At 39.1% G+C, this 25715-nt stretch overlaps 1 protein-coding gene across 1 annotated transcript; it reads left to right on the top strand.

The window, feature by feature from the left end:
- Positions 1 to 251: 251 nt before the first annotated feature.
- LOC121083974 (interleukin-5 receptor subunit alpha-like) lies at positions 252 to 23074 on the top strand. The gene is made up of 11 exons (XM_040584939.1): positions 252 to 433; positions 3253 to 3439; positions 3802 to 3956; positions 4099 to 4246; positions 4819 to 4927; positions 5014 to 5198; positions 8252 to 8388; positions 12568 to 12712; positions 16649 to 16736; positions 18269 to 18359; positions 20744 to 23074. The coding sequence occupies exons 2-11, from the start codon at positions 3337 to 3339 to the stop codon at positions 20852 to 20854; spliced, it is 1272 nt and encodes a 423-aa protein (XP_040440873.1). The 5' UTR covers positions 252 to 433; positions 3253 to 3336; the 3' UTR covers positions 20855 to 23074.
- The last annotated feature ends 2641 nt before the right edge of the window (positions 23075 to 25715 follow it).

Below are 25715 nucleotides of genomic sequence, written 5' to 3'. Positions count from 1 at the left end.
GTGATTGAATTTCTTCTATAATCTGACTTTTTCTTAAAAAGTAAAAGCTCTTTACAACATGTAAAAAGTTTTGAAAACTTACTCTTCCATATGCAGAGAAAATAAAAAAAAAAAAAAAAGAAGAGAAAAAACAGTAACAGATCTGACCACTGAGTTAGTCATCCAGAGGTGTGCCGCTTTCATGGTGTTTTGAAGAATTTGCGTAAAGTTCCAGCTAATGTTTGTTTATTCAGAGGGGTGCTTCAGTCCCATGATGGGAAGCAGCGCTGGGAATGGGCTTTTCTGAGGGGGTGGGTCCTGCAAAAAGGGAAGTCTTTTGAATCAATTTTTCATTACCGTCCTAAATCAAGACATTCTCCAGTGCTGATCCATCCTGCTTCTCAGCCCGAATGATGCATAGGTTATCCAGGATTTAACAAGCATTGAAATGAAGGTAAGTTTGGAAAAAATAATGTAGATGGTACTGCTGTTTTGACTCTTCAGCTACACAGTCCTTTAAAATTTATTTTACCTATATGGTTTATTTTGTCATTCCTTAATACATTTCCGCATTGTTTACTATCAAATATGGGGGCTTTGAAAAACATGCATCAACAGCCTTAAAGCATAAGTTTTAGGTAATCTTAATCAGACAAACAGTCCTAGTGATTCCTCTTAGATAAGACTGTGCGTTAGAGCCAGGAATGAAAGATTTCATTGCTTAATGATTGAATTTACCCTCTAAATAAGTTTGAAAATATTTCTCAGAGCACTTGAAAATGTCTTTTTGACAATTTTACTATTTTTTTTCAAAGAAAATATTAAAAAAGACTGTTTCTTAAAAAGTTAACTTTTGTATAATCAGCCCCACGAACTTTCAAAAAATTACTTTATTCAAACACATGGACAGTGAACAGATCTATACTACAGGAAGCTTTCAGGTCCTCTGGATTTTTAAAATTAAACGGTTCATATTCCCTGCAATACAAGTAACAGCTCTTAAGTTTCTTGAAGATTGGTTTTGCTACTTTCATTTTATTTGCCCTGACTGTCTACTTCCCAAATTCACCAGGTGGGTTTCGCACAAGCCGTTACGATCTCTGCAGCTGCAGTGGTGTATGGGCTGGCAGCTCCCCTTACGTTACCTCCCCTTTCTCTCACATCAGCGTCCCACCATTTTAAACCAGACACGGCTGGGCAGCAACCGACAGGCATTGGTGTAGTTGAAGCTCAGCAATGAAAGCAAGGGGATAAATGAAAGACAAAAAAGATGTAAAATATGAATGTAGTACTGTTTTAAATATTAAGAATATTCTCCTAGTTTTTTTTAAAAAAGTATTTTTTTCACAGTGCACTGTTTGGAAAGTAATATTATTTTTTTCTTTACAGTTATTTTTTAGTTTATTTAAATTTCTATCCCATTAGATTAACTGGACTGTCTCTATGTGTATTTGGCTAGTGTTCATTTCTCCAGAGACTAAAGGGTCAGAGAGGCATTTAAAAAAAAAAAAATTGTCAGGCGGCAAATTTTATTTTGCACTCCTGACTGAATTTCAGCACCATATGCTAACATAAAGCTTTTTGTAGCATAGGATTAGAAACACACAGTCATGTCTGCATATGTCTGAGAAGAGATGCTCTGTTTTTCTGCCCATCTAAGCTGGCATAAATAGAAATACATATTCTTTGACAAGTTGTGAATCTAAGGACCTTTCCTTTTCCTGTTTCATGTCCCCTTTTGACTTGTGTTTTCCACAAAAGTTAATTTTACTATTAGCTCCAAATATTTTAACTTACTTAGTGTTTTCCATCTTCATTTTTCCTTTTCTGCTAATCTAAATAAAGTACATACATATTGCTAGATCTGATTTTGATTGCTTCATCTCATGGGAATGGATGAACCCCTTAAAACTGCTACATGTTGAATTATAAACCCTTGAAAGCTCTTTGTTTTCATTTTATATTTTCTCTGACTTTTTCTCTTGCCACACACCATACTATTCCAGGGGCATAGTTAAAGGCAAAGCTCACCCCTTTCCTCTCCTAGCAATTAGAATTGGCTTCTTTCCCAGGCACACCAAGCAGGAGAATTCTCTCACTCATTTTGTTGGCTGTGTGCGTGTTGTGGCACACATACTAAAGCTGCTGCGGTTGCTGCTACAGCTGAGATCAAAACCAGAACAAATGAGGTGGGGAAATTGCTGCCTTAAAGCATTTTGTTATGATTTTTCATAACACTTCATACACAATGACAACATTCATTAAATGACCTTTTGTTCACTGCATTGTGCCAAAATAGCATTATAAATAAATCTATACGCATATGTATTTGTATATGTGTATGGGTTGTTTTTTTCCAGGTAACCTCATTGCAGATTTTTTGGATGTGCTGAACATTCACGCATTTCCCTTTACATGACCAGTACTGCTTGTTAGTCAATGTATTGTGAACATTTTGATATGGCTCCAGATGTCCTTTTGCTGATCCCTGGATAGCATACATAGAGTGTGTGTGAGCATTTAGTATTGAAAGCAATCAGAGCCAAGATAAATCAGCTTGTTTGTAAGTGAAAGACCCCAAACACAGAGGAGTATTAATTCTGTGGAGGACTTGGAAGGTCTCAGAAGTTGTTTTACATTAAAGCAACCTTAGAATGAATACTTAGCCACCACAGAAACAGCAATTATATCTTTCTAAAACCAACTTTCATGTGTGGAATGTATTTGCTCACTGTATCCTGAATTTAGCAAACACCTGGTATACTCTTGCTGATACTAGCTTTTCTGAATGGCAAAATTAATCTCTCCTCAGATAGTTATGGTTCATATTCTCCTAAAGCAGATACCTAAACCAGGTAACATGAATCACAACCTAGAAGAGGCACTTTCTCTACTGACACTAGAAGCTAGATACCTCATAGAGATACACTGTCAGTTTTATACCTAAACAAAGTTATATCAGGCAGCTCCTACCCAAACCATGTGTTTCCAGTGTCAGTTGTGTCATTTCTGTGGTCTTGCATTCAGTATCAGTAGTGTCATATCTGGTCTTGCCTTGCAATCTAAGCAGTACTGCCATTCAAACCCAGCTCAGTGTGGCACACATTCTCTTCAGCCCTGGCACCCAGTTAAAGAGTGGGCTTAAATACAAACATCCTGGCAATAGAAGGTACTGCTGAACAAGACCAGTTTAACATGTGTCATTTCATATTTACTTCTTATACTTTGGACACCATTTAAGCAGTTAAGTGACTGTTTCATATTATTTCACAGGTGCAAAATGAAAACTGCTTTTTGAACATAACTTGGAACTAAAGGGTCTCAGTTTCTGCAGACCAGTGGCCCAAAGCATTTGCTATGGCACATGTTAGAGTCATTCCTGTCATGCTGATATTAAGTTTTTTCCAGTGTAAGACACTGTTTTCCACCAGCCTGGCAAGTGGACAACGAGATGTAGCGGGTAAGTAATGTATTAATTACTTACAGTTCATCCTACAATAGCCATTCCAGCTGTCTAATCTGAACTTCTTTTCAAGGCACTTTCTACAACCCATAGAGAGAATCAGACACCTGTGCTAGGACAGGTGTCCAAGACAGGTAAAAGTAAGTGTATCGCCTAACATTTTGAGAGGCGCACATAGGTAAACATGAATCTCACTGCTGAAGTCAGCCATACTCAACAGAGCTCAGAAACCCCCTGCTCCATGTAAGAACAGAGCTCCTGGGAGAGCTAGTGGGTATACAAGCATTGCTAAGAGCCAAATGCTTTGTGTACACAGCGGTGGGTCCCTCTTTCACTATGTAATATAATTTTAATTGCAGATGCACTTGTGTTACATAACATTCTAGGGATTACCAAGCACGAGTCAAGAGTCATTCTGTCCTGGAATAATAACCTGACAAAAGAAGAAACTGAGAAGTATACTGTGAAGTATATTTTGAGTTATAAATTCTTCAATACCACTCATGAAAGGAAAGTAAGTCACTCAATGGTTACACATACAGATTAAATTTCAAGTGAAATCATGTAGTACTTCATTCAGTAGATGAATTTGCATTATTTCCCTTTCAATACTTAGTAACATCTACATTCATGCAATTCCTGCTTCCTCCTCTTAGGAAAGACTGCAGGAGAAGAAAAAGATAATACGTCTTGAGTTACATTCTGGTTTTCATGCTAAAGTTAAAACACAGCTTTTTGCAAAAGACACAGAAGATATAATTAAGGAGAGTGGCTGGACAGAGTTTACTTACAAGGCACCTCCAGGTCAGCTATTTCCTACATGTTGTTACGGCATACAAGCGTTTATGATAACATTCTTACTTGGAGACATAATTTCTAAAAGCTCATTATTATCATGTGCTACATTTTTGGTACGGATTTGTTAAGATGACGACACATAACACCTTGGAATACTGCAAGATTATTTCATTTATTAGACATGTCCGGATTCAGGAAACTCCAGCTCTGCTTAGCAAGATGTCAGAACAACCCATCCACTCTCTCTGTTTTCCCTAGTAGGCCATGTCTCTTGAAGATTGCCTTCTATATCACCTAGTTTTGGGAAATCTTAAAAACCCAGAGCTTTTCAGCTACTACTCTGGATATTTTTTTTTCTTTGGGTGGGTTAGTAAGGCTTTTGGCAGCAGTAGCAGATGTGCTTCTCTGCTGTCACTGTCCAAAAAGCCCAAAGACACATTTGTTCTCACATACTACTTATTCATGCTTCTAGAAATAAGACTATATAGCACATTTGTAAAAGCAACAGTCATGTTGTTATTAGAAAATCCATGTCAAATAAACAACACTCTTCCTTTTTTCCCCTTCCTTTGTTGCAGTATATATTCAGAATCTTTCATGCATCATATATAACATTTCTTTTTTCAATTGCACCTGGCATATTAAAACAGAAGCTCCTGAAGACATCCAAATGTTTTGTTCATTAAGGTAAGGATCTTGTGCAAAATGAGTATGAAACCATGCTTTTGTACCTAGAGCCCTTGATTTACAAAACTCATATTTCCTTCTCACAGACACGTAGGAAAAGATTTTGAATGCCAGCAATATATAAAAAATGCAAGGAAGAAAAATATTGGATGCCTTATGAAAGAAATATCTTTTCAACCATCAAGAAAAATCAATTTAAACTTAACTGTAAGAGATCTGAGAAATGGTTCAGGAGTGTCTTACTACAAAGCTTTTACACCTCAGACAATAGGTAAGTATTGTCTATTATTACCCATTACGAAATGGTTATTTCATTGGTCTGGAAAGAAAAGAAAGGAAAGAGGGAAGTGTGACAATGTCAGAATATTAAGCCTAAAATGTATTAGGGCTCAAAGGTTTTTATTTTTTCCTCTGATGCAGTATCATTGCTGATCAACAATTAGCATTTTAAAAAATTGCTAGGGTAGTGTGAAAAAAAATGCAATTTGAAAAGCTTTATGACCTTCTTTTCTCCAGTTTTTCTCTTTCCTATCATGTTTTTTAGTGCTGAAGCAAATGCAATTAAAGAAAGGAACACAAATAGACACAAATCTAATCCATAACTGAATTTAAGAATATGAATGTTCTCAAACATTAGTAACATTTCTATTTATTTATGATGCCATTTTTCAGTTTAAAATATTTTGACAGTTATTTTTAATTACCAGCAGTTTTGAATGATTATATAAAATTATTTTTCTTTACTTCCCTGGCACATTTGAATTAATCTCATGGGTAAGGAATTCACTTGAGTTTCAGCGCAGACTGCAGATTCAAATATCTTTTAAATTATGAACATGTTGATCATGTTCCAGACCTGTGACGCAGGAATCAGTCAGAACTCAAGGGACAGAGAAAACCTAATTCATAACTATCAACATTTATTCTGAGTTGGTTCTCATTTATTCTGTTCTTATACATTAGAATGATTTGCTTTACCTAAAAATTTACACTGCAGTCAGAGCCAGCTATAAGCAAGATGTTCTGTTTTAGCAAAAAAACCCTACTTTCAAAAAAATCAGATTTTCCTGAAAAAAAACCAAACAAAAAACCTGGGTGGTGGTGGAACTAATCTGCAGGAAGACTGTGTTAGGTGTTTTCATATCTGACTGGGAAGATGTTCACTTCCATACTGGCTGCCTGGGTCTGATCCCACCTGCAGACTCCAGCTCAGAGAGCTGCCACGTCACATCCAGTCCTAGATCAGGCGATCCACACAGCAACACAAGCTTTCAGGTGATGTTCAGAGGTGATACCTGAACTGCTCTAATTTGCCTGACAACCTCCTGAGGGCTCACCTAGACCCACCTTAGCAGTTCCATGCCTTCTTCCACCCCTCTGCTACTCCTGGGGTAGCCTTCCCACCCAGAGCCTCCCCAGGGAGCCGAAGGCTGGGTGGGCAGGAGCAGGCAGGTTGGTAAGTAGGAGGGAGGAGGTGGCTGTCCCTTCCCTGCTTCTCTCTCCATCCACTCCATCTCCTTCCCCCTGCTCAAAGTCGCCACCCCCTCCTCTTTGCAGAGGCCAGACTGCCAGCCTTTCCTCCCTGGTATTTCACATCGCAAGTAGTGTGGTTACTCTCACAAGGCTCCAGCATGGCAAGCCAGGGCTGTCTGCTCCCTCCCGAGAAGGTACCCTTCAGGTCACACACATGAAAAAGGGTCATTTGTAGCCGAGCTCCCCTTCTTAAATGGGAAAGCCTTCAGCTAGGTACAGCCCTAGCCTTTGCACAGTCCTGGAGGTCCGCTGTCCTGCTGTGAGTTACCAGCCCCTGCAGTCCAAGCTTCCCTCCAGTAACATCACAGGTGGTCTGACAAAACAGGACTCGTGCATGTCCTGGCTTCAGAGCAGGGGGGCTGAAGAAGTGTCCAGATGACAGAAAAGCCCAAAAGGTAAATATTCCCTACTCTTGGTATACACTCTGAAGGGAGAGATGCTCCGAGAATAGTATTTCAGTGACTACAAAAAAATCCAAAACCCTTACTGCTCACTCACCTTACCTTGCGTGGCTCACGGTGTGTCTCTACCCTCAAAGGCAGGTGTTAGTCACTGCCAACAGCTTTGGGGATGGGCAGAAGTGAACAGTTTCACAAGTCTGAGGTAGCCCTAATCATATTCTTTTTCTGACTTTATGGGACCATTGCTCAAAGAGAGGAAGGAAAAAGAAAAGCCAAAAAGTAAACCCCAGTGTGACATACACACCTGTGGAGAGACACAGGGTCATGCAGCTGCAGCTGCTAGAGGAATCACAACAGCTTCATGGACTTGCAATGCTGCCACTCACCCTCTCTGTCTCTTCTGTTTTTTCTCTCCAACACCATGTTGCAGCCATGTCAGCCCCAGGTGCTGCTGACTCTGATCACAGAGAAATCTCCTGAGCACATCTTTCTTCCTTTGTAGCATGTGCTTGCCTGCTCATTTATGGGAGAAACAGATTTCTGAAGCATCTATAGCAAACTTCATATATTGAATAAAACCTGCCAGGAGCTAGCACCCCTTCAGCAAACCCTCAGTGAGAGATAAAATTCCACTTTTTTCAAAGTTCTATTACCAGGCTTATGGGTGTCATAGCACTCTCCAAACTAGCCAACTGCAACAAAGTCTTTTACCATCTCATACCATCATACTCTTCACACCAGTCCCTCTGCTGTCTTTTCCCAGTCTCTCCTCATACCAGAGGACATTCTCTCTCTTCTCCCTGCTTCTTCCTCTCCTCTCTTTCTCGGCTGCTCAGTCTTCATTGGCTGCCCAACCACTTAACAGAACCAGCCACAGCTGCACCTTATCTACACCAGCCAACCCACCACCCCTGAAGCCAGCCCACAGCTGTATATTATCAATGCTAATTAACTCAGCTTCATTCCTCTACATATGGGCAGACTTGGGATACCCTACAAGGTATGTATCCTACATGGCAGGGAGCCTGTAGCAACTTAGAGGTTTCCTCAACACCCAAACAGACTCTGGAGAGTCAACTCAAAGGACTTGCTTCTCCTGCACACCCTTGCTACCTTCCCTAGAAAGATACATGAGGATAAAAACAGACTCTCTTTTTTTTTTTTTTTTTTTTTTTTTTTTTTTTAAGACAGCAATGGATGCCACTCAGTGAACAGCACTTTCAAAGAAAGTGTGTCACTCACTGTATGATTTCTTCGGGTGTGATAAACTTTAGAAGAGTCAGCTGTGTATTTTAAGGACTAATGCACTGTGTTTGTTTTGCATCAGCATAAATATGAGAAAGAACATGAGGTACAAAAGGTGTTTCTGTACTTTTTTTTTTTTTTTCAGAGAAACTGAACCCGCCTATCAATGTCTCAGTTTCCCTTGAAAACAGAAGTATTAAAATTCACTGGAAACCCCCACCTACTATTGGTTCTGCAAGTAGCAAGTGCTTTTTGTATCAAGTGAAAATAACAGATTGTAAGGTAATCAGGTTTTTGGTAATACACTTAAGCTGTATAACACAACTTCCATAAAAAACTAGGCATCCCTTAAATTTAACAGAATTAAAGCTCAAACATATTTTAAAGAAATCCCAAGGTCTTTTATGAATAATCCAACTTTTCCCATCTTATAAAAAATGTAAAATCAACATGTTTTATGGAGTCTTTCAGAGTCATGCTTGCATTGAAGTGGATCAGTTGTCTTTTTTCTTGTCTTCTTGAATTTGAAGTGTACATTAGTATTACATAGATTATTGACTCTTTGTTATAGGAAAAGGAGTATTGATAAAAAGAAAAGTTTAGCAGCTACTTTGATAATGTCTTTAAGAAAAAAACCCCACACATTATTGTGGTTATTTCTACATACATCACTAAGAGAATCAACCCTGTAGTTTGCATGCATAATATATATTTAAAAATCTTTCATGGTGTATCAGCAGCTTCTCTTAGCCTTACCAGCAAGAAATAGAACAGTGTTGTAGTTTAGGTTATGCAGTACAGTAACTAAATACCACCTGGCATTGGGACATTTTAAAATTACCTGGAAATAAAAGCTGAAAAGTTTTCATGCAGATTCTTATTTGAACTCCCAAAGAGTAGTAAGCTAAGCACTGAATTCAAAATATGCTAAGTATGAAATTCAGATGTGTATTGGAATGTGAGTTTTCTGATTCTTTGGTATTTTCATTCAAGCTGTCTTTGAAACTGTGTTTTTGTCTAAGTAACTAAATCTGAGCTAACACACACCTCAGTCAGTGCACAGTATTTTAAAAATAAAAGGCTTATCTAAGCTGGTTGCAAACATTTAAAAGACAATTAAACCCCAAAAGAACATATAACTAAATTGATATGTATCCAGTCTTTGTTAGACACAGTAGAGAAAAGTGCAATGAGGTAGACATGTTATTAATCACCTGAAATTTTCTTCATAAATTAAAGCAGGGTTTATTAATTCAGACACAGTGCTAATCCTGCTAGGCAGCTTCCAGAACAGGCTGGCTCTTCCCACATTCCCTTGTTACATCATGTGGAAAAGGAGCTCAGGTCTGTATAAGTACTGGCCAAAGCTTCCCAGTCCTCTCTGGGTTTTTTCCAGCAGACAGACAGGTAGCCTCTTTCTAGACCACCTCTGCCAATAATTATCATTCCCTAAAGCATTTCCAAGTCTAATACTTCAAAGCCCCTGCTAGAGACATGCAGGAGCTTGTGCCTGTCCATTCACAAAGCTCCTAATTACTAAAGGCAGTGAGCAGACAGAGCAAGGGAGGTTCATGCTGGATCCTTCGCACCCTGTTCAACAATGTGCTGGAGCCGTTCGGATCGCTTCCTGCCCATGCACACACGTTTCCTTCCTGATGCAAGACTCAGAGCAAGGCAGGTGGAAACGGAGAGGGCCAGGAGTAAGGGGTCCCCTCCCACTGCATCGCTGGGCTGTGCCCAAGGTGAACAGGGCGTCCTACAATCCACAGTGTTCATATGGCAACTGCAGCCTCTGTTTCTAGCTTCCTAATACCTTCCACTCTCTGGAAAGAAATGTCAAATACATAAAATAGTACAGCATCCTCACTTAAAGGGAATAAACCTCTTTTATTTTCCTTGTCTTATAAGGCTGCTACTCTGCTTTGTGTGCATCTGCAGGACATAAATGCAGGAGAGGAAAGCAAAGAAAAATCATTGGGGCACAGAAGTGAGTAAACACCTACAGCAGTGGAAAAACATGTTTGTTTTTTTTCCCACAGATGGAATGGTTTGGGAAGGCAGGAGAGAGGCAGCTGCAGCAACAACAAAAATGGTGTACAAGGGCACCAGCTAAATAAGGAGAGTTTTAAGGTAGATTTGAGAAGAATCAGCATCAAAGCCAGTAATGATTAAAATGGTACTTACCTAGCCGAGAAGCACAAAATGGGGGATAGGAGTGTGTATGAGCGGCAACAAGGAAGAAAACTGCAGCAGTATTATGGGAGGCACAGAAGGGAGAATAACAGTGCAAGCTGACATTCTGTTTCCTGATCAAAGCAAGGTCTTAATCACTGTCACAGACACTTAATGAGTTGAAGTATTAGCATATCGGTAAGCAGGCTTGTAGATAGTTGTTGAAGAACAAGTAAGAGTGTAATGATTAAAATATACAAGTCTATATTTGTTTATTCTGAGTACCCGAAGAGATGAATTACTGAATATTTACTCACACAAATAATAATGCTGTGATCCAGGTTGATAAAGCTTAAAAATAGGCAGTTAAGTCTGCAGTTGACTGGAATCTGGGAAGGGTTGCCAAGTACCATGGGAAACGAGTTTAGAATGTTGGGTAAGTTTGAAATCAACAAGCCAAAATTCAGTAGTAAGGAAAATCCCATGATTGCACAGTATAGGTCAAATGTGCAAACACAAAATAAGGAATTAACATTTAGGCGGCAATGCAGAAGAAACTAGGTCTGTGGATTACACTGAATCATCAACTGAGTCAATCGCTCCATGTTCTTCTATAAAGGTCAAATATTATTCGAGTATGTTTGACAGGCACATCACATGTAAGATGTAGGCTGTGACTAATTCATCCTTCTGGCTGCTGAATTTCATCTACGTTTCAAATTGTGCTTTGGCCACTACTGCAAAATACAAATATGCTGGAAAAATGTTCAGAGAACACTGAGAGTTGTCAAAAAGAGCATAAGCTTTGAAAACGTACTGTAGGAGTGGAAAACTGAGGGACATGGTCTGGAGGAAAGGAAGGTAACTTGTATTAACAATCTTCTGGTAGGTAAAAAAGTATAGGGATTCAACTTGTGCATAGGATAAAAAGTGACTGGCTAGACTGAAAGCAAGGAAAATGTAGGGTAACAGTTAGGAAAGGTGTCCTAATTCCAAGGAAAGCCTAGCACAGGAAAAGGTCTTTGAGACTGCTTGGGAATGGCTATGTATAGTTACCAACAACAGATTAGACATCCTCCACCAATGCTTTGGGTAGATGACTGAAAGTTGCTGCACACCATGACTGCCAGAACGTCACCTACATAATTTTATAAGAAATCTTTCAGTTCTGAACTTCAGAAATTTCCTATGATGACATAAGCTTATTATTCACCCCTTAGGAAGAAATTTTCAGGTGCAGCGCTTGGTTAGAGCTGAACCCATGTATTCGTTTGCAGTTTGCTTTAGAAAGACCAAGAACTTTCCCCCTTTTTTACTTACTTTTGAAAAACTTATCATATGAATTTTGAAGCCTATTTTTAGCACCCAACCTGGAAAGGTCTTCAAGAATGTGAATGAAGAAAAATAAATGACATGGTACACAGGGTTAAATCCACATCACAGCAGTCAGCATGAGGAGAGCAGATCACCTTTTTTGAAAGTTGGCCTTATAGTACTGCCTCGCTGTGCTTTCCTAACACCAAAGAAGCAAAGATGCTGGGCTCCTCTGTGTCTGAGATGCATCCTTTCTACTTCTTTGCAACTTCCTAACATTTTTAATTTTATAACCAGGAGTTTCCTCTCCTGCTTTCTTTTTTGTTTCTTTTTAAATTCTTAGCACTGCTGTTTAATGCTTACTGAAATTCTTTATGTTGTTTTCCTGTTTACTAATTCCCATTATTTCCTTAGCATTTAAAGAGGTTGCATTCAGTTCTCAAAAGTGGTGAGTGATTTAGAGATTGCTCTGTTTTAAACTCTGGCACTCTTTGTGTGCGCTTGATCTTCTAAAGTGATGTGCTTGGTACATTTCAAGATAACCACAAAAACAGTGGGCATCCCTCCACACCAGCTAGATGAAAAATGCCAGATTTTATTCTACCAGACAAGCAAGTATAGCATGCTACCCACACCAAAACCTTGAAACCTGCAGTTTCATAGTAACTGTGCTAGTCCTACATTGGGTGTGATAAGAAATGAAAGCAGAATCAGTGTTTTCTAATTCTTACTGTCCTACTACAGCTGATACCTCCTGCCATCTTATCAGTTCCAGGCTGTCCTTCATTTTCAGTTCTGAGCTTTAACACATGCCAGGTAACAGTCAGATTGTGTCTGGGCATAACCACTTGTTCTAAAAATCATTTCCTACTAGATTAGAGATGTAAATAATAGTGTTTGACATCCCTAGATTTATATCTCTTTGAACTGCAATATGAAATCACCTAAAATAACCCCTTAAACCTATCTTGATAGATTGTAGATGTCACTTCAGAGAAGTATAAGTATCCTTTTCATAAGTCAGCAAACAAATGTGCAGCACAAGTGAGGGTGAAGAAAGAGATATGCATGAGAAACAAGATTTGGAGTGAATGGAGTGAACCTGTGTTTATTCATGATGGTAAGTTATCATGTATTTGCTTTTAATAATGCTTATTGTTAGATATTTTATTACCTTTCAATTAATTTTCTTCATTATTGCATCTATTTTCTCCTTGCTGTATTATTGTACCTCACAGTACCTGGAAGTCCATGGCACGCACCAGGCTCACACAGCTCTAGGTGCTGGAGGGAAAGGCAGTCCTTACTCTAATGAGTTGTACTCCCTTGCTCCTAAGGCAGCCCACCACAGGGCTGTTCTCCTGAGATAAATTACATCTGGCTTTTGCCAGCCTTTAGAAAACAGTAACAGTCAGCAGCTGAAAAACTCACAACACCCCTCTGACTGCCTTGGACAGCCCAAGCATAAAAGCATAAATGCTTTCAACTGGAGTTAGTAAGCCAAGAAATCCACGAAAGTCATAACATTAATCAAATCACATAGTCCTTAAGGACCGAATCTACCATTTCTTTTACTACGTCAGGGGAATAATTTCTTATCTAACAGAGGTAGGAAATGGTTTAGCTGTCATTTGAACATACATGATCTGGTACCTACAGCTCACTTCAGAACAAATTAAACAAGAACCTTGTAATACTTTCCCTTCACCTCCTATAACTAGATTTTAACATTCATGTGCTAACAAGGGAAACTTGTGCTTTCCATGATGAGAAAAATGCCTCCACGTGCAGCAGCTTCCTGATGTCAGGTTAGGTGAAGGGAGATGAAGTAGTGTAATGGAGTGACGCTATATTATAGAGAGAAACTGGTGCATAGACTTGTCTCTGTACGTTGAAATGTTAAAAAAAATAAATACAATACTATTGGTAGTAAACCAAAACAAGGTAAATATCTTTATTTAACGGAACAGACTGTGTCTTTTGGAATATATCTTTTTGATCTGCTGAGCTTTGATCATATTTATTTATACGAAGACACAGGAAATTCAAGGCCAGACATTATTATTTTTGCAACGGATTGAATTCAGTTGTTGGGTTTATAGGATGTTGGCTGCCTACTTTATCAGATGCCTCACCACATCCCACTGGTCTGCTGGCATCTCTCAGCTGTCACCTTGGTTGGCCCAGATCCATTCATTTAATTTCAAAAGCATTTCACTTGTGAAATGTTTGGAGAAAGAAACCTAGCTGCTGCACACGTTCACCGTGGTGACAGAGGGAACATGCTTCAGGTCATCAGAGACTTGAACTGCCCTTTGGAGATGCTTCTCTATTCTCACTGAAGACAAAGAGCACCTAGGACAGTAACATGCCCAGCAGAGGAGTCTGCCTGGTGTCAGGCCAGACACATCTGTTGTTTGGGCAGTGGAGGGAGGGGAAATTGGAAGGGCTTTTCCTGGTGGAGGAATGTAGGTTTACTCACTCCCAGCCAGCCTCACACCAGCAGAAGATAGTGGAGTGGAACAGTCACCCATCCTGGTCCCAGCCTACCAAACCTTGCTCTTAGCAGCTGCGACTCTCCCTCAACTGTTTAATTACAGAATGTTTCCTCTGCTTCAGAAAAGTTTACAGTGGACAAGACTGCCATTGCCTGTAAGCTGTAATACCTGCACGTGTTCAGTGCAGCATGGTGATTTACCCCTGGGCGTACTGCACACATACACAAGTCCATGTGATGCAAAAATTGCCCTTCTTCCTTCCTGCAGTCAGAAAGGGTTGGTGGCTTTTATAAAATGAATCTATGAGTACATTACCTCAAGAGGTCACATGCTCAGGTAAACTTCTTTAAAAATCTCCTTTGATGCTTAGAGAAAATTTTCTGGCATTTTTATTTTGTAGTCCATTGAAATTATTTTTGTCTGCTTCTAATTGGGAACATGTATAAGTGGACATTATGAGGTACATTTTAATACTGCATAGACTAAAAAACCCTCTGGTATTAGTAGTATCATTCATGGTGACTCCATGAAAGTCACGTACTTAATTTCAGAAACACTGTGAATTGAAGGAATTGAATCTTTCTGTGGAGTAACCTGAAAGGAAAAACATCCATTTGGTATTTTCGTTTTGGAAAATGTCAATTTTTCTGCTGGAAGTCTTGAAGGAACATGCAATGACCTGCTTTTTGTTTGCTTCTACATGGTATTCCAATGTTTCCTTTAGGAAATGTACTACATTTCTATATGAATGCATTTTAAGAGATGTTTCAGCATCCATTTAAAAAAGCTGAAACATCAAAACGAAATAACATAATTCAAAACATAACTAAAATATTTGTTCTGAAATGTTCCTTTGACATGAAAAGAATTTGTTGATTTTCTCTTGGGAAACATATTAATTCTCCATTGGAATTAGCATATGACCTTGAAAAAAAAAGCAATTTAAAATGAACTGTGCTGTTTAGTACAGAAACTTTCTGCTAGAAAAGAAATGTTTAATCAGCTTTATTCATAAATAGAAACTTGAAATAATTGGTGTCATTTTTAGAGCTGCTGAGCATTCATAGATCACTTTGAAGTTAATAGTAATTCAGAAGTGTTCTGCGTTTTTGCAAACCAAGCCGCTAGTTTTGTTTTCAAACTGCTGTTATCTGTGACTAAGTTTAAGCGTTTGCATCTGAAAAAAAACCCACCATAAAATGGTCTGTCTAAAAGGATATATGTGCTTCTTTTCCTTCCTCCTTTCCAAAATGCAAGAAGTAAGAAATCAAGAGAAGCAAACCTCTCTGTGGTTCGGCTGATGCAAAGACCACTGCTTCCTCTTCTCCCGGGTGTGTACGTGATACAGAGTTAGCAGAATGATGCAGAACAATTACCTCAAACAAAAGAATTTCTACAACACAATCCAGACACAATATTGTTCAGAATATGTTTTCTGAGCCTTTGCCTCAAAAGACAAGAAGGGGAAAACTTCCTTTTCATCTTGAAGTGAATAAAGAATAGTTTTGTAGTTTAGCAGAATATAAAGCATATTCTTATACACAGTTCTGCCCAGAAGTTTGTGAGTTTTTTTCTGGCTTTCATATCAAATTTGTGGAAATTCATAATGTCCTCGGTTTAAACTGCAGATGGGTTCAAACTAGGAACTTTTGTTCAACTCTTTTGGTCTTTGAATTTGGTCTAGATTGATCCTAAACCCACTGTTTAACTGGCCTTGGACTATTAACATTTTAAGAGCTGTTCCTGCCTGTTTTTCTTCAAAGTACTTCAAAGCCATGCACACTACTTGTGGTTCCAAAGCTAGGTATTAAACAAAAGATAAAACTTGTCAGAAGTATCTGAGTTAGCCAAAGACATTGGTAGTTTGGCATTTCAGGTATTTTGGAGGAGGGAATGCAAGGTACACAGCAGTAGTATTTGTTGAACGGTATAAATACGTATTGCTGGCATTTCTTTAGGACTACGCCTAGCAGGGTAAAAAAAATGGTAAATATAATGAAAACCAAATGTTGCTTCTCGAGGCAGAGGGAATATTTTGACAAAAAGCTTTTGTTTTCATTTTACCTCAAACCAGTTACAGCTGTGAAGGGGTGAGGAAGTAGCCGTGGGGGCCTCATGGTGTGTGGAGATGGGAGGTGGCAACACCAGGAATCCAGAAACAGCTGGGGCAGCAGCAGGAGCGTCAATAGCAGATGGGCAGAGGGTTTGATATCCAGAAGAGTCAAGGTTGGATGGAAGCATCCAGTGGCAGGATGGGCCATGCCCAGTATATGAGAGCCAAAAGCTGGGGAAAAGAGGGAACGGAGTCTACTGGAACAGACAAAGCAACAGGAAGTGCTGTATTGAGGCAGCAGCAAAACTGAGCGCTAAAATGAGGAGGAAGGAACAGTGCTGATGTCAGAAGCCCCTGTTTCCCCTAAAGAAGCTCCAGAAAACGTTTCTTTAAATTTGTGGCAGTTCAGGAATAGTGCAATATTTATGAGTCAATATATAATTCATCCATTTATGAGCTATCTTTTCCCACATTATTAACATTACCTTTCCCTCTTCTTTTTAAGAAAACACGGTGGACGTCATGGTGCTAAGCCTCACATTGTTTTGTGTCCTGATTTTCCTTGGAGGTTTGCTGATATGTGCATGTAGAAGGTAGTGTATGTTTCTGGAAGGTAGTATAAATTTCTGGCAGAAGAGAAGTCAGGGTGAGGGTAAAGAAACCATAAAATTGAGTAAGGTCAAACACAGATCTCAGATAAATCATGTTTACAAGAAGCAGTTAATTGTGCATTTCTGACTATTGTTCTAACAAAGGAGTGCTGTAGGTTAAGACCTAGTGTAAGATACTAAACCCTATCTATCACTGTCATCTCACAGCTCCCATCACAGTCCCTGGAGCTCCAGTCCCACACTCTAATTTATGACATAATTTCATCTTACTCTGACTGCTGCCTCTCTACTACCTTCAGTGTGACTTTACCCCATGCTTTTGCAGGCTCTGCATTCAGGGCTACCAATGTTAATCATGCCAAAGATGAACATGCATGTTGCCCAATTTCATTTCATAATCCATGGGTATTACTGAAAGCAGTCTTTTACTCTAAAATGGATTATTTACAAGAAATAAGTAAGTAAAAAAGGAAATTCAGGCAGATGGAGGGAATTTGTTCCCCTGAACTATTAGTACTATTAGTAAAGGAAAGTAACAGTGGTGGTCCTACACCCACGAACAATTAATGCAGCCAGCTGCATCCATGCCACTACTTTTCTGCTTGGCTACATAGCTTTCCTATTGACATGGCAGAGAAGGTTTTCTTCAGCTGCAAAACGAACTTGTTCAAGACAGGATGATAACTCAAGGTGTCTTGATATTTGGAAGGTGCAGTATGTAAATAGAACTTCTGCTAAAAGTAAATCAATTATTTAATTAATGATTAAATATTATTCCTGAGTATGATAAAATAAGTTATCATGAGCTCTATCTTTCAGTAAACAAATACTCAAGGAATGATAGATATGAGAGAGCTAATATAAAAAAACAGAATACAAAATTTCCCCTGGGAAAACAAAACATGTAATTGAAAGCCATCTGCATCTAAACATAAAACAATATTCTGGACAAATAATGAGGAGTGACTCTGGCCTCAAGAGAGCCATTCAGCTGGTATATCTTTTCAGTGGAAATTTTACACAGTACTCAAAACTAACAGATAATCCTTTGTGATGAAACAAAATGTTTTTATGGTTCTGTGCAGACACCACTCACTCTCAAACCTGAATTCTGTTAGACCTCAGCAAATGAGTTAAAAGATGTTTCCAGTGCTATGCCTGCTCCCTGCCATCTGATGTTTCTTTGATTATCAGACTTTATATGTAGTATTTTCAATTATGAAAGGCGCATATAGGAGTCATTTTTTTATCTGTAGGCACACTAGTATGCCACAGACTCTCACTTTGCTTGGAAATTACATCTGTGCATAGCCATACGGTACTTTTAAATCTCTAGCAGGCTAAAAGCCAGTCAGGCTGAAGAAAAGCTGAGAAAAATGTCTGCATTGAAACAAAAAAGGGTAGAATGGCTTCAGAAATGGTAGATGACTCTAACTGGCATATCTGTTACAAAGTGTTTTTGACTGATCTGTTCCTGTAGACATTTAATACTTGTATGTATCACTGTCTTGTAGGTATAGATGCCTGGAAGTTGTAACCATGCCTGTTCCGCATCCTTCAGATAATATCAAAACTTGGTTAGCTGCAGATGAGACTCACCACCAGGTAGCACGACTGCCTTTTTTCTCTCACTACAATGATATGTATGATATTACTTGCAATCAAAATGGTACAACATTACATTTGGAGCGGAGCAGCAGGCCATTTTTAAGAAAAACTAGGAAAAAGGTATGCACAATGTTTGTAGTGAAACCAGAAGAGAACAGAAAGCTTGTGGAGGACAATGATGTCGGTAGACAGGATGCGAAAATCCTCAGGGGAGTATAAATCCTGGTGTGTCTCAGTTGTTTAAGAATATCCACACTCAATAAGCCAACATTTTAAAGAGCAATCACCCTGATTCTCTGCAGAACAGTCAGTTGTGAGATATTACATGTATAAGCATGTGAGCAGGTTATCAAAGGGAAAGTTTTTGTGGAGATCTGCAAGTCATTGGCTATGTTCTAGTAAATATGCACATTCTTCTAGCAAATAAGAGGAGGCTCCACAATGCATGTAACATAACCTGCCCCAACAGTGCACCTGCTGTGGGATAATACTGTGTACAGAGGTGTTTGCTTTGGAAGAGGTGATGTGCTGTCAGTTCAGATGCTAGCTTCTCTCACAGCAGATTCCAAGTTTTTAGTCAACTGAGCAAAACAGAAAAGAAATAATTGCAATATTTAGCTATCATTAATCAATCTTGGCTGGCATATTCAATGCTTCTTATTGCCATCTGTCATTGTGTGAGTTAGAGGTAAAAATGCTCTGGTCAGGTAGTGGTCTAGATCCCTATAACTCATGAGAAGATGCACAGTGATCTGTGCTTCAGGAGGTATGGTCAAATTGCCTCTCACCTGGTTCCTCTGCAACACATGATGAGAAGGTAAAGTGCAGGTGTGCCCAAACTGTGGTTTTTTTTCAGGGGGAACATCACTGAAATATAAAACTTTAATGAAGATTTTCTCCATCCTATGTACTCCAAATATTTTTTTCAGAAATCCTCTGCAGCATTTCTATTAATTTTACTCTATATTACTTTATTATTGTACTTATACTGCAATATCAAAATGTGTTCTAGTAGTGCATTCAGCAATGTGACCAGCAACTGCCAGTGTAAGCTGTTATGTCATCTTCTCTCCCAGGGGAAAGATGTATGCCTTCCAATATTGTGTTTTGGGTTTTGTATAAATATACTTACATGACTGCAAACTCTGTCAGCAACCATGGACCATCTCAATTCATGAATCACAATTTGAATTGTGAGGCAAGAGGCATGGGTTGTTTTGTTTTGCTTCATTTTACTTTCTCAGAGACAAATTTATGGAAAAAACTGATGTGCATATGCTATAGAAACACATTAAGAATGACAAGATTGAAGTGTTTTGAATTTGCACCTGAAGTTCATTCCACAAGCCTTGGGCTGGCTCCCAAAAGCGGTCTGTGTTCCTCTTCTTTACAGTCATCTTCCCAGAAAACAAACACTTAAAAGCTCCAGAATGGGACTGAAAACAAGTCTGTTATTCTCAAGATTCAAAGTAATTTCTGTGACACTATTTGCTAAAATAATTTGACTGAATTTGACCCAAAAGGTGCCAAATTTACTACCTTTTCTGTGCAAAAATCCTTTGGTGCCTTTTTCATCCATAATGGTGCACAAATTATCTACTAATACCCCTTATGGTCATCATATATGGACTGGCAGAATGTGAAGATAAAATCAACACCATCAAACTTATATTCTGCATCTCCTTCCATCCTAGAACTGTATGCACGGCTCTTTAGAGGTCTTTGTATTCAATAATAAATAAAAAATCACAGTAATCAATGAGCACCACAAAAATATATTTAATATCACTAACAGAGACAGAAGAGATTTCTGTCGTCAAACAGTTACAAACACTTAATACAACTTTGACAGCAAGACCTCAGCATAGCTGTGTAATTACTGTCTAGGTGATTACAAGTGGCTGAGGTGACTGTTGATGGCACTTCTAGGAAAGATAAATTGAATAAAACATGTGGAACATATCAGTATCTCAAATACTGCTGACACCTGAAATAGCAAAGACTTTGGCTTTGGACATACTGTAAAACTGAAGAAGACCATGGAGGATGGTGCTGAGATAATCTGTTTTATCCAACAAATAAATATAACCCCTGAAAGACAGACTGTGACTTTGAAACAAACTTTAGGTACGTGGTCATATCAACCTGGAGGGTGACAAGCAATGAAATTAGGGCTCAGAACAACTAAGCAAATTTGCCTGTACACAACTTTTAGGTTGAGAGATTAACTCATATGATCTCTGTATTCCAGTTCATGGCAGAATAAGTAATATGTACCAATCCCAGATACACAAAAAAAGGCAGCGTGCTTGTAACAATGTTAAGAATTTGTAATACCATTGAATGCAGATGTTGCTCATAATGTAATTTTTATCCAACAGAAACAAATGTCAATGCAAATGGAGATGAACTCAGAGGTAACTATGGGAATATCAGATGAGAATGTTCAACAACAGAAATGTTTGAAGAAATCTGGATTAGAAGACCTGTAGGGACTATACGCTGTTTTTATCCGCATGCAAGTTACCTTCCTGTGAGTTGAACAATGTTCTGACAGATTTCAGAAGAGATGATACTGGAGTTTGTTTGAGCTCAGTAATGTGAAGCATTATGCAACTGCTTATCTGACATTATGCAACTCTTAAAATGAGCTTTGGATCACAAAGACAAAGCAGTATCTTGTAGTTTGTCTCTATTGCTGATCTTCAGCCCAGTAAAATTACAGCATCTCAGACAGTATATATGGTCCACTTGGGTTAAAATGGAGTTAGAGTTAGTGTTTCATAATGCTGCAACAGCTTCCAAGTACTGTCTGGTAGATCAATGCCTTTGAAGAATCTCACATTAGCTATTCAACATCTGATGAAAGTGGCCATGAGAAATAGTGGAAGTAATGAATGTTTCTGGAAATAGCAGCAGAAGCTTACAAGTTTTCTCTAAAGCTCCAAAAAAAATCACTTTCTTGAGGCACTGTGTTGTGTAAACAGACATCAACCAGAAAGTCATGTGTGAAGATGTAAGGTCTTTTAATGTGATAGACTTAGTCCTTTGCAGTTAGTTAAATAAGAAAACCAGACAAGGTAAAGAAAACAAAGGTTTTGGCTGCATTGTGATTGTTTAGGTATAACTCAGAGAAGTTAAAGTTCAGAACTGACCAACTACTGCTATTTATTTTCCCCTCTCCTTTTAAAGAATTCTTTCTTGCTATTTCTATGAGGTGATAAGCCACGCCAGTTCATTCTGAGGTATACAACCAAGGCAGACTATTTTAACTCTTAGTTGAGACAGTATTTATTTGACTACAAGAGAAGGAATATAGGGCCTTGATTTTGCAAGGAAGATGTTTCTGTAGATTTCTTTTGTAGGCAGGAAACAAAAATAGATGATGGACCTAACTTTCTGGAAGGTTTGGAAGCTACCTAAAAAGCTCTTGCTTTCATTACTGGTAAAGTTTGTCCACGTTCAAATTAATACCAGTTGAAGATTACACTTGAATTACATGTTTTGTATTACTGTAGAGGACAATATAAAACTTTTTTGCTTTTGAAACATTCAGTTTATAAGACACACTTCTGTGCAGAGTTTTGATTCACTTGAATGTGCTTTTTCTGGTAAAATGTCTCCCTCACCACAGTGAGGAAGACTTCACTCTTTCTCCTTTAATACTAAGAATGGCTGGTAACATCTCAAAAGCCCAAGCTGGAAATTCCTGAACAACAAAAGGACTATCACTGACTTCTGTTTGCCATTAAATCAAGTTTATGACCTCAGGAAAAACCAGTCAACTTTACTACGTAGTGTTACCTAGTTGCATTGTATTTTTTACAGAAGGTAAGTGTGGCCTTACCTTCGAACATTAGTGCTCTTCCCTCCACACGCGCCAGTCTAATGCCTACAGAAATCACCAGGGAGAAGGTAAATGATAGATATCAAGTACTGAATCAAGTTTCAGTAATGACAAATCCTGCGATGTCTCCTCCTCTGTCTTGAGTGCAGATGGGAAAACCTGCAATGAACGTACTCATTTTCCTCTTGGATGGTCAAACACTATCTCTGTGGGCAGACAAGGCAGTTCATCCCATCAGCCATGGTCCAGACATGTTTTCTCAAGAAATGGGGGAAGAATTACTACTTCAGTTAAAATCCATTGCATCACGAACTTACAGATTCCTTTCTTGTTGAGGATATAGAACTGATATAATGAAACAATCAGAACATATGTGAGCTAACTGAGGTAGAGAAGTACCACACATTGGCCAAACACATCTGGAATCCAGACTTCATACAGTGAAATCAGGCCACGGTGAATATTATACCGTTCCTTAAAATATATTTTATATAACTGTATTTTATATAGTTTTGCCTTGCAGCACTTAAAGTCCAAAAGCAGTGCCAGGTTTTAAAATCAGAGAACCTATAGATTAAAGTAATTTTATTAGTTTACCTGAAAATAGAATAATTCTTTTAGATTAAAACTGCTTTGCTTACAAGAGGCCTCAGTTTTGGTCAATACACTAGAGACATACCACATAAAATGAAAAATTATAGTACCAGTTGTATGGAAAATTAATCCTGAAGTGCAAAATTGATAATAAAAAAATTAGTATCTGACCTCTTCTGATAAAAAATTGATCAATTTGTTTATAAAGTGGAATATTTTTTCCTTTAAAATAAGAATATTGTTCTAAATCTGTTCTAGATCTGTCCTTCAATAGTGGATTAATGTGCAATATATACACGAATAAATAAAATTATCTGAAAGCAAAATTGTACTGTACTTAGTATGGCAATAAACACTTAAGTATATATAAAATACTTAGCAAGTCTACAGATGACACTGAGCTGAGTGGTGGGGCTGACACTCCCGAGGGAAGGGACGCCATCCAGAGGGACTTGGACAAGCTTGAGAAGTGAGCCCACGTGAACCTCATGAGGTTCAACAAGGCCAAGTGTGAGGTCCTGCACCTGTGTCGAGGCAATCCTCAGTATCAGTCCAGGCTGGGTGATGAAGGGATTGAGAGCAGCCCTGAGGAGAAGGACTTGGAGGTACTGATAGATGAAAAGGGGGACATGAGCTGGTAATGTGCGTTCACAGCCCAGAAAGCCAACCGCATCCTGGGGTGCATCAAAAGCAGTGTGGCCAACAGGTCGATTCTTCCCCTCTACTTTGCTCTCGTGAGACCCCGCCTGGAGTACTGCATCCACCTCTGGGTTCCTCAGCACAAGAAGGACATGGACCTGTTGGAGTGGGTCCAGAGGGGTGCCAGGAAGATGATCAGGGGGTTGGAGCACCTCTCCTCTAAGGAAAAGCTGAGAAACTTGGGGGTTTTCAGCCTGTAGAAGAGAAGGAGACCTTATTGTGGCCTTTCAGTATTTAAAGAGGGCTTATAAGAAAGATGAGGACTAAAGTTTTAATAGGACCTGTTGCAATAGGACAAGGGGTAATGGTTTTAAACTAAAAGAAGGTAGATTTATACTAGATATGAGGAAGGATTTTTTTACAATGAGGGTGGTGAAACACTGGAACAGGTTGCCCCGAGAGAGAGTAAATACCCCATCCCTAGAAACCTCCAGGGTCAGGCTGGACAGGGCTCTGAGCAACCTGATCTAATTTAAAATGTCCCTATTCCCCTATTCATTACAGCGGGCTTGGACTAGAACTTTAAAGACCCCTTCCAGCCCAAAATATTCTATGGCTTGCTCCTGTGAATAAAGCCCTCACCTTCATTTTACCTGTGAATGAAGCTCCTGTGTATAGTATTTCACCGACTGGTATTAAAGTGGCACAACCTGGTGAGACACTGGGCAGTGTGGTACACATAGAAAGACTGCTCTTTCTCTCCATTTACGCATGTGCAGAGGGCTTTGGAGTCAAAATCCCTTTGCCTGGATCACAAGCTCTGTGGTATGATAAGACTGTCTACTTTGGTGCTTTCAACTCCAAGTTCCCACTTCTGCCAAACACGTATAGCACAGAGGGACTTGGGCTAGGAGTATTATTCAAGGTTTGTGTTTCTTCCCGAACATCATGAGTATGTAGATACCAGGCGTACCTCACTGTGGCTTCTGAGGGCACAACAGCTTCTTTTTTCTTTGAAAGGAGGGTAATTGCAAGAGAATGAAGGGAATCGGTAAAGCACCCCTCAGCTCGGGACTCTGCATGGAGGCTGCTCAGGCTGACCATTGCTGCCACCTATCGTACAACCAACCTACTTTAATGAGAAACATTCCGTAAGTTTTCAAACTGGTTTAACTTGGGGCAGGTCTGCTGCTTTAACTGCACTGATATAATTAAAAAAGTTCATCCCCTCTATATTGAAGACCTGGGCTTTGTCAGGATTCATGTCCCCTAATTTTAGCTTCACAAGGTTGGGTATCTAATCAGAGCTGGCCAAGGCCCATGAATGTTGAGAAAAAACCTCCAGCTAACATGTCACTTCAGCTTAGAACAGGTGTCTAAGCCAGCATGACTCTTCCCTCTGGAATGCTCGTCTTTTTCTTGTTAGATCCTAGAGGATTAGACTCAAATTAAATGCCCACATTGGAAAAACACGCTTTTCTTGACCTACTCATTCTGCCTCTCCCTGCCCAGAAGACATGAGATACTTTGACCAAAGTACAGCTTAGCTGGTGTAGCCTTTGTGTTTGGGATTTTTTCCAGCACAGTTAAAGAAGTCACAGTTCATATCTCATCAAGTTTATGACCAATATTATAAAGCCAGCAACATCAGTTTTGGTCAGAAACAGCCTTGATCAAGAGCAAGGGCAGAGAGTCTCTGGCTGCATTATTTAGGCTGAAGGCTGAATTCACAGTTTTATTCTTCTCACTATCAACTGGAGAGGCTGGAGGATGCAAGCATCTAACTTACACGTAATTGTATACCATTATGTTTCACCAAAGTGAAATGTATCAAACAGATGAAGAAAGAGTGTGTGAGTGTGGACTGTGTGTGTATGCATGTGGAAGGAACATGGTCAAGGACACGCTGTCTGTATGGAAAAGAGCATCAATATTCCTCAGAGCCAAGTGTATGTATGGTGCATGTTGTGTTCTCAGCATACTGCCTGTAATTCTCCATTACAGCTGTATGCATTATCTGCTGGCATTTAAATAGCCAATGCTAGCTGACTGGTACAACTTGATCTACTTATATCTAAAGGAACCAGATGGCTCCTACAAATGAACTCTAAAGATAAAGATGACATTGAGAAGATAAAAATGTTTTGGTGTCTGGTGCAGTACTGGGTTGCACTAAGAGCTGTGTTACTGCAACTTATCAGAATATACACATCTCTGTATTTTTTGGTAATCTCGGAAAAAAATCCAGGTCACAGTTTTGAATGCTAATTGTG

This window comes from Falco naumanni, chromosome 2, assembly GCF_017639655.2.
Source record: "Falco naumanni isolate bFalNau1 chromosome 2, bFalNau1.pat, whole genome shotgun sequence".
Taxonomy (NCBI): domain Eukaryota; kingdom Metazoa; phylum Chordata; class Aves; order Falconiformes; family Falconidae; genus Falco; species Falco naumanni.
This window is presented reverse-complemented; position numbering and strand designations above follow the sequence as displayed.